Source organism: Macrosteles quadrilineatus, unplaced genomic scaffold (assembly GCF_028750875.1).
Source record: "Macrosteles quadrilineatus isolate MER2022 unplaced genomic scaffold, UCM_ALF_1.0 Scaffold_4__1_contigs__length_99947679, whole genome shotgun sequence".
Taxonomy (NCBI): domain Eukaryota; kingdom Metazoa; phylum Arthropoda; class Insecta; order Hemiptera; family Cicadellidae; genus Macrosteles; species Macrosteles quadrilineatus.
Genome location: NW_026542597.1, coordinates 34480768 through 34494412, shown reverse-complemented (window position 1 = coordinate 34494412; position 13645 = coordinate 34480768). Strand labels below are relative to the sequence as shown.

At 37.5% G+C, this 13645-nt stretch overlaps 2 protein-coding genes across 3 annotated transcripts in view; one reads left to right on the top strand and one right to left on the bottom strand.

Annotated features, from left to right (window-relative positions):
• The window catches only part of LOC128991496 (activating signal cointegrator 1 complex subunit 3), a 53256-nt gene extending 50466 nt beyond the window's left edge, over positions 1–2790 (top strand). For both annotated transcript variants that reach the window (XM_054414420.1, XM_054414421.1), the window contains exons 35-38: positions 310–564; positions 1331–1447; positions 1866–2091; positions 2490–2790. In XM_054414420.1, coding sequence (XP_054270395.1) covers positions 310–564; positions 1331–1447; positions 1866–2091; positions 2490–2629 — 738 coding nt within the window. In that variant the 3' untranslated portion in view covers positions 2630–2790. The remainder of the gene's footprint in view (positions 1–309; positions 565–1330; positions 1448–1865; positions 2092–2489) is intronic.
• A 1913-nt stretch (positions 2791–4703) lies between these two features.
• LOC128993451 (alpha-1,3/1,6-mannosyltransferase ALG2) lies at positions 4704–7093 on the bottom strand. The gene has a single exon (XM_054417353.1). The coding sequence runs from the start codon at positions 6860–6862 to the stop codon at positions 5627–5629; it is 1236 nt and encodes a 411-aa protein (XP_054273328.1). The 5' UTR covers positions 6863–7093; the 3' UTR covers positions 4704–5626.
• Positions 7094–13645: the final 6552 nt, after the last annotated feature.

Sequence of the window (13645 nt, the reverse complement as noted above, 5' to 3'; positions counted from 1 at the left end):
TATCTTTGATGCCCGGGTATGCTAATGACGTAGCTTTGATAGCCACACATTACGTTGCATCCCTGACGACTCTGGCTCATTATGCATTGAAAAATAATTTGACAGAACAAATCCTGTCCCGAGAAAATCCTGAATCAATTAAATCCTGCCTCAATGATCAGGAATATATTTTTCTAAAAAGTTTTTGCCTGTCCAAGCCATGAAAAACACACCTCCTAGAAAAGGAATTCCTTCATAAATACCCTAAATTGTTTGGCATTAGGGTTTAAATATGCTCTACCTCAATTGTGTCATGTATTTGTGTTGTAGGCCATGGTAGATGTGTGTGCGGAGCAGGGCTGGCTAGCCACCACGCTGAGACTGCAGCTGCTAATGCAGATGGTCTCACAGGCCCGATGGCTACATGACTCTCCGATCACCACTCTACCCCATGTAGAACCTCATCAATTGTACGTCTTCCGCAAATACCAAGCGATGTCATCCCTGCCGAGTCTGATGACATTGCCCTACAACAAGGTGGCCGACGAGTTGCGACAGGAATTTGACGAGGGACAGATTGAACAGGTCAGTGAAACAGTGTTGTAATTATTTAAGTCAATGAGTTTATCTTCAAGTCTAACAGAATACCCACCCACTCAATCGTGAAAACCCAAAAACTGTGAAAAAGCTTTGAATTTTGTCGACTGTCATTACCTGGTATTAGCGTAGCGGTGAGATTATCACCACCTTCTGCGATCACTGTAAAATCAAGTACATCCACAGTTGCGGGTACATCATCATTATCTCTCTCATCATAATCGTTTCTGTGATTGTAGTGACATTGATAATTTTCTGATCATGCATACTGAAGAATCTTTCTGCAATCACGAGAATAAAAGCTCGGCTCGGTTCAATTTTTTTGACTTGATGTTCAATGACTCAAGCTTTAAGCGGATAGTGTCTTAACTTTGACATCTGATGTGGCTGGCGTTTTTTATATTGGGATATAAAACTATTACTATTACTGTGGTACTTGTTCCATGTTTTAGAACTAAAAGCCAGCTCATTCTCCTACAGGATAAACTTACTTTGGTCACAAAATTTAGTATATTTGGAAAGTGATTCCATCCCCTCTATCTCACCCTAACATTGAAATATTAGCAGACAGCTGATATACATTAAGCTAAAAAAGTGATGGTGGAACTCGAGAAACCTTCCCCTTAGACCAGCTACATTTTGTGAACAAACTCTTAACATGTTTCCTACCAGCTGTTATGAACTCCGCGGTGTGAGTGGCCTTGTGTCACCTTGTAATATAATCACCTTGTTCTAGACATTGTTTGTGTTGCAGATATACAAGGTATTGCAGAACCTCCCTAAGCTGAAGATAGAGCTCAGTGTACAAGGGTGGTGGGAGGAGAGTGGAGGAGACGTCAAACATGTCAGACCTGGGACCAACCACCCTCTGGTAAGTGCAACCATAACCTAACCCAACCCTACTACCCTGCGGTCGGTATAGAAAGAGTGTCAATGTGAAATCTGATTTTGTAAAATCTAATACTAAAGTGTATGTTTCATCTGGTATGAGTACGTAGATGTTGACAAAAAATTTTCTTTTGTTTAAGCAGGTAAAACTTTACAGTGATTTCAAATTTTTGGTGTGTGTAGTACCAGAGGATTGATAGCCCATTTTCAGAACTTGATGCAGAATCACAGGCAAAATTAGAAAGCTGTATTTGGTTCTTTTGCATCAGGATCATTATTTTTATTTGATCAATATTGATATTGTACCCATAAAACACCCTGCTAGTACCTATATATTGTACCTATGTGATTTAAAAATTATATCTCAAGGAAATAATAATTGAAAAAAATATTCTGTGTAGGTGGTTCACAGTAATGAGGACTACACGCTGTGTGTGAAGTTGACGAGGTTGAACCGTTCCAAAGAGCGTCGAGCGCACGCACCTCGCTTCCCCAAGCCTAAAGACGAGGGGTGGTTCCTCACCCTGGGTCATGTGGACAGCGTAGAACTACTTGCGCTCAAACGAGTGCCTCCAGTACATCACAGTAGCAACCAGATGATTGCCTTCTCGACCCCAGATAAGCCTGGTTGGTTGGCAGATATTATTTATTTATTTTCGGGGGAGAGGAGTTAAGAATGTCTTTCCAGAATTGTGACTTGCCAAGCCCTTCACAAAACATTATGCCACAACGGGGTGTCCGGTAACTAAAAGACATCCACCCTTTTTTTGGTTGCAATATGGACTGAACTAAATGCTAAACCATTCACTAATGGTGGTGGGATGAAGAAAATGAGTTGAGGATGAGCGTAGAATGAAATAAAATGCGTTGTGTAGCTTTTTACTGATTAAGATCAGCTGTTTTGTTGCCACAAACTACGCAATGATCGAGGACAACTGACTTTTCTCAGAATCAAGCAAACAACCTGCTGATTGTCAGATGAGCACTATCCATTGCTTATTTATCCATTGCTATGTTTGTTTTAGGGAGGTATATGATGACTCTGTACGTATTCTCAGACACGTATCTGGGATTGGACCAACAGTTTGACATCCTGCTCGACCTTGTGCCTTCCACAGCTGTCCGTGAACCTGTAGCAGCCGTCGACGATAGTGACCAAGACTAGCTCAACTGACGTTTCTGCTCTGTTTCCTAAGTGGCTGTGAATAAACTTAGTGAAAAACGATGCTTGTTTTATCTTATCAGATACAGTATTGAGCGTATATATTTAACGTTTTTAAAGTGATATACTTTTGTTACGATTGAAAATATTATTTGTTAATTTATTGTGGATGTTTTATTAACCCCTGAAAAATGTAGAGGAAGTAATTATAAGGATATTGTAGTGTAAAACATAATATTATATAAAAATTGTAAAAATTATATAAGTATTGTGCAAGTAATTGTGGACCAAGGGGTTGGGCTAATGCTCCAAGCTGACTATTGTTTAGTTTCCGTGGCTGCTCTTTTTTACTGTCAATTGACTAAACCCCATAGAAGTAAGGTACAGAGGAACCAAACTTATGAGCCAACCATGCGCTTTCAGGACTGGAATGTTATGGTGGAAATGTACTTGTGGCGAGCAAGGAATAGCCCAAACGGCGAGCACCATGTGAAGATTCCTATCGCACAGGGTCTTTCTCCACCAATAGTGATGTTGTACTTGAGGGCAGGAATCTACCTAAGATACTAGCACTAGTGCTAGACACTACTTAAGTCATTGTCAAGACATTAAAGTTTTTTTTTTTAAGTGTACCATGGAGTGTGTCCTCTGTTTCTCACTTCACTGTGACTAAACTCAAACTAAATGGGATTTGGGAGCCCAATAGCCACTATAGTTCGGCCGCTTTGAAAGCGACCTCCTCCAGCATTGGTTTAGCATTAGCGCGCAGGTCGTTTTCTAAGCAGCCGAACTATAGTATTCTTTCTCAATATTACAAATAAAATAAAACAACACAACGTTGAGTTTTAATTCTGATAATTTTGATATCATATTTCATACAAATCAACCTAAGTTAGGACCTACATATTTTATTTGAATACCTGTTGGTTGGTAACATTGATATGACATGGTTGTAAAAATACATTTAATATTTGTGAGAAGCATTTCTCCTTAAACCTAGTTATGTTTGTGAAATTAAAGATTTTCTCCACTCGTCTATGGTTGGTAATGCTGTTGCACATAGCAATATTTGGTTGATTTATAGACAACTCTTAGGACTCCTTTTGCTGGGGTATTCCAGACATTGAAAAAAAAAACACCACCATCTAGGCAATATGTACAGAACAAACACAAACTTGAAAAAACGTTCTTCTCATTTTGTAAAAATCATAGAAAATATGTTTGGGATAAAAAAAGAACATGAGTCTACTTTATTGATGATGAATGGATATAAAGTAAGATTTATTTTACAAGATCCAGGTTGAACAAAGCACTGTAGAATGTTTTTTGGTTAAATTAACTTTATTGTTCCAAATATTCTTTTTACACTTAAATTGCTAGGTAAGTAATATACAAAATAAATACCGTATATACATATTTTTCTATCAAGCTTACATGTCTTTAAAAATAGGCCTATTTACATTGGAGATGAAGATATCAAGAATTTTTAGGATTTTGATAGTTCAAATTGTATAGTCAACTTGAAAATAATTCAACAGAAAAAACAGTTACAGTAGTTAAAATACATGCTCTAAATTTTTATTTTTTTTAAGTACCGGTACTCAAAAATATATTTTTTCAAACTTTATTAAGTTATAAAATTACATAGACTGTATGCGAATTTTCACAGTCAAATTTCATGATGAAGGGCCATTATACATCATATTTATACAGGGTGTCCCGGAACTCTCTACCAACATTTTAGGGCATTGCTCCTGGGTAAGAAAAATAACTAAATATCATATTTAAACTGTCCGGAAGTCCTTAGTTACTCACACAGCCGCCATTTTGTTTTTTTCAGTTATTAATTTTTTTCTAAAGAATGGTTAAACATACGAAATGGAAACTTTGCACAAACATTTATGACAACTGGACAAAGCTACAAAAAAACTATGAAGATTTTTCAAATGCATAAAACAAAATGGTGGCCATTTAAAGTTTTCTTTCTTAAATTACTCAAAAACCATTGATTTAAAAAAAAAAAATTAAATGGCCGCCATTTTGATTTATGAATTTGAAAAATCGTGATAATGTTTGAAAAATCGTGATAATGTTAAATTTAGGTACGTTTCTTACCCAGGATCAATGCCCTAAAATATTGGTAGAGAGTTCCGGGACATCCTGTATATTATGTTAAATTTAAAGTGATTTTTATTCAAAATCCGATGATAAATTACTTTGATTATAAAAAACTGTAGGTACCTAATAAAAAAAAAAACATCTGGCAATTTAAAACTACGGCTATCCAAATTTCAGAAATGCAACCGTTAAAAATTTCAAAGTCTAATTTCATGAAAAAGAGCCACTAAAAAACAACTTCAAGCAATCCAAATCTAGTGACACTTTGATTGTAAAAATCGTGTAATCGTAACCCTGATAAAAAAAACAAGTTTTGGCAAATTTCAATAATCCACTTTAAAAAAGCAGAGAAGATTTAAAAAATAGCGTAACTCAAAAGGTTACTATTTGAAAAGGAGAATTGTTTCTTCGTAACAACACAGGAATTCAAGAATCAAATTAAGGGTCTAGGCCTAAATTTTAAAGAAATGGGTAAAAATCTCAATATTATGGGTATTCAATAGGTCTGTCATTGATCAGGATAAGAGGGGATTTGAAAATCATACAATAAATCAATTATGAATTATTTAAGATGGGGACTTATTTATTTGACTTATTGTTGTGGAGAGGTAAAATAGTCAGTCAATAGAGGTAATTGACATTCTTAGTATTTCAACTACCCTCACTGTAGCCTATCGCTATAAAATGTTTTCCGTGTAACTGATTAGTACCGTACCTAAAATGACTATCAATATAGCTATATAAATAATGTGTAAATGCATTTTTTAATCTAAGTTAAGTGAGTCATTCAATTACATGCCTTAGTGATTAAAAAAATATCTCTAATGCAAAGATTCAAAGAGAACCGAATAGAATCGTTCAAAATCCACAAGAAAAAGACACTCAATTTTGTTTGTAATCATCAAACCCTACTTTGTCTATAACACTGATCAAATGCTCGGAAAAGGCACGAAAAGAGAAGTTATCTTCAAACCGTTTGCGTCCAGCTCTTCCCATTTTCTTAGCGTTATTTTCATCTTTCAAACACTTGGACATAGCAGCTGCAAATTCCTCTTCATTTGGTTCACAAAGGTATCCTGTTTCATTATCCACAACCGTTTCTCTTGGACCACCACTGTTGACAGCTATCACAGGCTTCTCTGAATACATTGCTTCAAGAGGGACGATTCCAAAATGCTCATTGGATGGAGTATATAACAAACAATGACACTGTTGCAGCAAAAACAGTTTTTCTACATCCGATGGAGACTTCAGGAAGAAGATTTTATCAAGGACATCCAACTCTGAGGACATGTCTTTGAGTTCTGAATGGTACTCTATATTTTCTAACACTCTATTATCATATCCTCCAGCAAGTATTAGCCGGACTCTGTTCCATTCCGACTCATTAAGATTCTTCTTCAAATATGTCAAAGCTTTGATTGCCAGAGAAACGTTTTTCTTTCTTTCGTAGCGATTAATAGAAAGGAAAATAAATGAATTTGCAGGCAAATCTACACCCAACACCTTGGCAAAGGTTACAGTGGCTGATCTTGCCTTATCAAAAAAGTCTGTGTTTATGGAGGGGTATAAAACCTCAGGTGCTTTAGTAATGGTTGTAAAAGTCTCGTAAAATACTTTACGTGTAAATTTACTATTCACAAGGATTATATCGGCACATCCTGTTGTCTTTTCTTCAACCCAATTGAGTGGAATTCTATACAGCTGTTTTAACTTACCACCACGTACACTCAAAAGTTGATCGGGAAAATGACAGTAGTAAACTACAGGGATTTTGCTCAGTTTCAAAATAGGAATACAAGCAGAAACGATATCACAGAAAAAAACATCAGGCATGTCGCTGAAGAGTAGAATATACAGAGCAGCATAGATCATTCGTATATATGCACAAAGAGCATAGCATTTTCCAAAAATATGTCTGGGCAACCAATCACCAACAACAGTGACTGGAAATGAACCATCCTTAGTTTCAACAAAACAATGTGATTTGTCATGGTGAGATGTTACAAAACCAACACTGTGGCCTTCATTACGAAGTGCAAGAGCAGCATCAACAACAAGTCTTTCAGCTCCTCCGATCCCTAGGTCGGGATGAAGAAAAATTACCTTTTTAGACATTTTCCACTTCACATTTCAATTTAACCTCAAATAGTCAAAATGAGTATTTACTGTAACTGTATTCAAATGCGAAAATATTGAGCTTGAATCAAACTGCAGTTCTTTTGCTAACGTGGCAATGAAACTTTATAACTATGTAGTTGATAAAATGAGAACTTGTAAGATAAGAACAAATAATTAACGTGTCAAATCACTCAAATTATCTCGACACGAACACAAACACAACACTACAAACTAGTACAAAAAGCCTTAGAGGTTAGGTTAGCTAGCCAACAAAACAAAATAAATGGTTGTTTGACAACAGAAACAGCTGTTCAGAAAGTATGTTGTTATTACCCGGCTGAACATTCATACTCATGCAAACACGGTGTGACTGATTTTCCTTTTTTGCCATTGGAAATTTATTCTATAAAGTTTGTTTTGTATTATATTGTTGGTCTTAGCTATGAAATGACTTTAAACCCACGATTTTTTAGTCAGAGTATCTAATAAAAGTGCATATCCGTTCCAAAAGTGAATTGTTTTATACCCATTTTCCTCCTACTAGATCAGGGAAATGTAAGTAACCATGGCTTTGAAATCTATAAGCTCTAAGATAAATCACAGCTTTTCTGAGCAACAGTACCCATCCAATTAATGAGTGAGAAACTTTAAACTATTCTGAGTTGTTTAAAAGTTCAAAGACTAACAAAATATAAAAATGGGTTTTAAGGTTTTAATTTTAATATGGTTTCTCAATTATTTTGGTGTTATGGGTCACGGCACGGCACGGCCACCTTTCTCCAGCCATGGTCTCGGCCGCAATGGGTTTTGTTTCTGTTTCTTTTTCGATAGGTTCTAGATGTCAGTCTTAAATGGCGGTGGCAGTTTGCGCTTGCACCCAACCCATAGAACTAAAAACTAGTTGTAGTTCTATGCTTGCCCCTAGGGTATTTACTCGAGGGAGGTACAGAAGAGCCTTCGATGACGTCAGCTGTCAGATCTCTTGAGGGAACACCATTACCGCAACGATACGGAGTTCAGTCATCGGCCTCGGTGGTGTAGTGGATAGCGTGTCGGGCTGATAATCCGAAGGTGCCCGGTTCGAATCCCGCTGGCAGCCATTTTTTGGTCAACATTTTTTTTCATATCAGCAAGTTTGGTTGGTTTGGTTAGGTTATGACAGTTTAATTAAAAAATTATAAAATTGAATTTTAGGTATTTATAATTTTATTTTATGAACAAAACTATTTTTTTAGATTAGTAAACCTTCATTCGATTTTTTCATTATCAACACGTTTAGTTAGGTAATAAGTCAATAAGTCATTTATTTGCCAAATTAACAAAGAGGACGAAGAGGCCTCTACTAACCCTGCCCATGACGTAGTCAACATGTTGATAAAACTTTAGATGTTGATCTAGGTACAACCCAAGAAATTTCACTGATTCTGTTGGCTGAACCAACGTTTGATTCAAGAGAATTGATAAAGAAGAGTCATGGATTGAACGGTTCGAGATACGGAAATTTAAAAACTGGGTTTTTGATGTATTTATTTTCAACCTGTTGACGTCAAACCACTGAATGAGCTTGTTGGCTTCAATGTAGGTTCTTTGTTCAAGTTCAGCTAAAGAAGGACTAGCGAGTGTCAAAGAGGTGTCGTCTGCAAACAAGCAGACCTTGGCGTTTGTGCATGAGGGAAGGTCGTTGATAAACAGAAGAAACAGAATTGGACCGAGGACTGACCCCTGAGGTACCCCCCTTATGACTGGAGCCACGGAGGACCTGAAATGCCTCACACATCCATCACTATCGGTAGCTGGTATCTCAACGACCTGTTTCCTTCCTTTAAGAAAGGTTGAAAACCAATCCAAGGTCACACCTCTGACGCCCAATGCTTCGAGTTTATTCAGCAGCAGGTCATGGTCAACCAAGTCAAAAGCTTTACTTAGGTCGAAGAACACGCCCGAAGAATGGTTTTTGGCGTCCAGTTGCATGACTATGTTGTTGATCAAGGAGAAAATTGCACTTGAGGTGCTTCTGCTCTTTACAAATCCATGCTGATCTTCGAAGAGGGTTTTGTTGACCAACAAAAGGTTCCACAGCCTGGTCAAAACTGCTTTCTCATAGATTTTTGACAAAGAGGATAAGATTGAAATTGGCCTATAGTTGCTACATTCCTTACGGCTTCCTGATTTGAAGACTGGCCTAACAACTGCTAATTTTAGAGCACTTGGGAAATGTCCGTGAACAAAAGAATGGTTGATAAGGATGGACAAAGGACTTGCCAGTAGATCGGAAACCTCCTTTAAGAGAACAGGTGAGATTTCATCTTCCCCCGATGTCTTCTTGTTTGCCAGTTCTTGGATAATTCCCTTTATCTCAGTGTCAGATGTTGGATAGAGGAACAGCGAGTCTCTAACTACTGGTAACTGCATCGGATCAGAACGCATGGAATCGGTTGAAGTACCAGAGGTTTGTGTGATTTCGATAAAGTAAGAGTTGAACAAATCCGAAATCTCCTGAGGCTGTCTGGCAATTTTGCCATCGTTTTTTACCAAGCTAATGTCGTTTGGCATTCCCTTATTAGGTGCTTTATTACTATTGATTATATCCCATATTGCCTTTGACTTATTTCCCGAAGAATTAATTTTCTTCAGAATCTCACAGGATTTTCGATCTTTTATAGCCTTGCGATAATATTTTTTGAGGTTATTATAATATTGCCTCAGAGGATGTTCAGAATCGAAATTCTTTGTCGTATTGTACAGATCAAAGAGTTTGTCCTTGATCATCATCAAATCGTTGCTCAAGGAAAGTTTCTTTTGACAAGGTTCTTTTATCTTTTTTGTTATTTTTTGAAAGGATATATCAAAAAGGTATTTTAGTTGATCGTAGAAGCCCTCAAATTTTTCATCAAGATCATCTGTAGCCAGCATATCTGTCCAAGTCTCCTTAGAAAGAAGGTGCCTGAAGACCATCTTATTACAGTCATTAAATTGCCTGTAGACTATAGTTTTCCCACCTGGAGGTTTCCTACGTTTAGAAAAAGGCATTTTAACAGTTTGCGCGTAGTGATCCGATAGTGTCGAGATGACTACCTCACTTTCAAGGCTAATACAGTTTGTGAAAATGTGATCGATTAAAGTTTTGGAATGAAGTGCTTCTCTGGTGAAGCTTCTGACTATGTTGTATAAACCATGTGAAGTCATGATAGCTAAGTACTTCCGAACAAGGAAGGACTCCTTTGCCAGGTCAATGTTCATATCACCCATGACTATAACTGTATCGTGACCTCCCTCTAGTGTATCCAGTAAATCTGATATGCGATCAAAGAATTCATCATAATGAGTACAAGGTGGTCTGTACACTGCGACAATCAGATATTTCTCAGAGGGATTAAGGATAACCGAGGTAGCTGCAAACTCACAGATGCCTTCTACACAAAACTGTTCGCAGCTGAGAGCTTTACATTCTACATTTCCTCTGCTCCATATACCAACTCCACCTCCATTCATGTTAGATCTACAGAATGATGCAATATGGACGAAGTTATGAATGCGCAGATCCTCTATCTGGAATGTCTTCAGGGCGTGTTCTGTTAGACACAGAATGTCTGGCTGTTCATCTTCAATAAATATTTCCAACTCATCTACTTTACTGAAGAGACCTCTAATGTTCTGGTGGATAATTTTTTGAGAGTGAATGCCTACGCACTCAAAATCCCCCTTAGAAAGTGACCCCAGGGGACGCCCACTGGTCTGCGTGCCTCCCCTAAAAAATGGCTATTTGTGATTGTGCGACTTTTAGAAGATTGGTAATACCGGGATGTGGAACTACTTAGAGAATTTTCAGACACATGGGCAGATTTAGGGGATTTAGTTGACTTGTATAGCTGATTTTCAAATAGCATTGATGTGATACTTGGAACAGGGCCTGATACAGGATGAGATACCTTGGGCACGATGGGATTGTGTATGTATTTTGTAAGGAGCTCCGCAACCAACGCTTTACCTTTAGAGTTAAAGTGGAGTCCTTTTTTTGTGTAATTGGGGCGGGTCAAGGATGTTACTGGGACAAAGGATACGTTCTTGTAGGATGAAGTTAAGGATTGGATTTTATGATTGATTGTAGAAGTTACTTGATTCAAATCGGGGAAATCGTATCTGGTAGGCAGACCGACTACGAGAACACTCGGTGTAGACACACTTTTTAAAATTTCATCAAGGGACTTATCAAAGTTGCTACAGCATCCGTTCACATTAACATTATTAGTACCTCCTATTATCACAATGAAATCACTTGAATCAAGGCACTTTGAGCTTTCTTTTACCCCCTCTAGGACCTGTTCCATTTTAGCCCCAGGTTTTACAAAGCCGTCTACGTTGTACAAGTTGTTCAATTTACACTGTAGAATACCTGAGAGGTGACGTCCGTGACTATCACTAAAGATTTTGACAACAGACTTAGATTTAGTACAATTAGATTTAACATGCTTTATACTAGACACTTTCTTAAGCCCAGGAGATTTTGGGGACTTAAGTCTAGGGCTTCCAGGTTTTGGTTTGCAACTTGTCACCTTATTGGGCAAAGGTAGGGAAGAGTGAGAAGTTTTGTCAGGAACAGGCAAGAGATCATCACTTGAGGGTGCCAGGGAAGAAAACTTGTTGCTAGTAGCAACGGCAGATGGTGCAGGAGGGTATTTCTGAGAGGTAATGTTTTGTTTGTTTTTTTTGTGGTGAACTATATGCCACTGATTTGAATCTACTCGTTTTAAAGTCAAGGATAAGGGTTTTCTGGAATCACTAGTTACAAGTTGACTGGCGGTATTTTCAGGCAAAGAAACAATATCATTACCATCTACTACATAGCCATCAGAAAAGGTTTGAAACCAACTAGCAAAACTAGTTTCACTTTTTGTAGACGTTGAACAATAGCAGTTTAGTATTATCTTAGCATTCAAAATTAGATTGAGCCCACATTCAAAATTGTTATTCTGCTTAGGACAGGGGACAGAATGGAAATTCTCTTTAGTGATACTTAACTTACTAGATAAACGCAATGCATGTTTCTCATTTAAGTTATTTAAAGAGTCCAAGTGGAAAGCTTCTTTACTTGCAATATTAACAAATAATATACTCCAATGAGAGCCATGACCAGATTTGTTAGAGTCAATTTTGTTATTCCATTCTAGACTTTCATTGTTATTGACACATAACAAAGCATATTTAAAAGAGTCAAAATTAAGATCACTCAGCTGTCCCATAACAACATCAGAAGAACCATGCTTCAAAAGCTCACTGGTACTAGGGCCCACAAATAGGGCTTTGGATAGTTCGGCTTTACTGGATTCGTTGAAAGATGAGAAATATGCTTGGACAATTGAGTCGTCCAACCACTTGTCATTAATCATCATCTTCAAACGATCAGAGAGACTTTGAAGCTTTTCAATATCTGAAGATAACCCAGCTTTAGCTTTCAAAGCATCATTCAGCTTGTTGGCCAGTACTTGCAAGGACTTCTCCTTTTCAGATAACATTTCTTTGAAGGAATTGTTTGTGTCAGAAGGACACTCAACTGAGTCAGACAAAGTGTCTTCATGAGAAAGAGCTGTCTTAAGGACTTCATTTTCATTCTTAGCCTGAAGTAAAGAGGCTCTTAAGCTCTCAATATTACTTTGACAAGAGTTTAAATCCCTAGTCAGTGACACGCACTTTTCATTTACTGTATCTTGAGCCTGGAATCGGAATGATGCGTTTAACTCTGACCGCTTATCTTGTTTCAGTTTCTCAAAGTGAGCATTTAATTGAGACAGTTCACAAGTCAGGTCAACATTTCTAGATATAAGGTCATTATTCCTTACAGTTATGCTGTCTATTGTCCTAACTAGATGAGCGATGTTATCAACCAAAGTGCTGCAGTCAAAATCAGGGAAATTACTGAGAAATGAGTTTAATACAGTTACAATAGAAATCAACGCTTGTTCAGAACTACTGTCTAAATTTACACTAGTCAATAAATTCTCCTCTACAAAACTCATTTTGATGTTGATCAGAACAGTAATAGAAGTTTGTATTTGCAATTACAAAAGATCAGTTACAGCTTATTATTTATACAAATACAGTTTATTGATAAACATTCCGGTGGGGAGGAATCTGTAAATTGACAGTCTGTGTAGTGGCAGCAGTGAGCAACGAGCACAAGGACACGGAGTAGCAGCAGCAACCCGAAATGTACAGCTAATGTCGCGAGCGGTGAATGGTAGTAGTCCCGACTCTCTTATATAATTGGGAGTCTAAGCGCCTTCAGAATGCCACAGCAACCAAGGATTCAATTGACCACTGAGTGCTGCGTCTTCAGCCATGCAGGCGCAAGCGGTGAGAGGCAATGCATTGCACATGGAATTTCTTGCTGTAATGTTGGTACAGTGAAGAGGCAGACGAGCGTGCGCCGACTAGGTGCGCACTTGTACCATGCTTGTACTATTCAAGTAGACAAACAGTAGTTATCGGTGAATGTATTTGGTGTTAGTTACAGGTTACAGTTTCTCACATTTATTTACTTACAACGTATACTTGGCGTTGTATAACCAAAGATAAGTAAAAAAAAAAAAACGTATAACACTGTTTCACTAACCAGTAATGTCTACAACCACTGTAAATAGCTAATTAATCAGCAGCGATATAAACACCTTCCACTCTTCAGACGCGCAGGTCTGCCAACCCCAGTGCAGTGTCAGTGTTATGACAGTTTAATTTAATAATTGCAAATTTTTAAGATTAATTTTATAATTTTTCTTAATATTA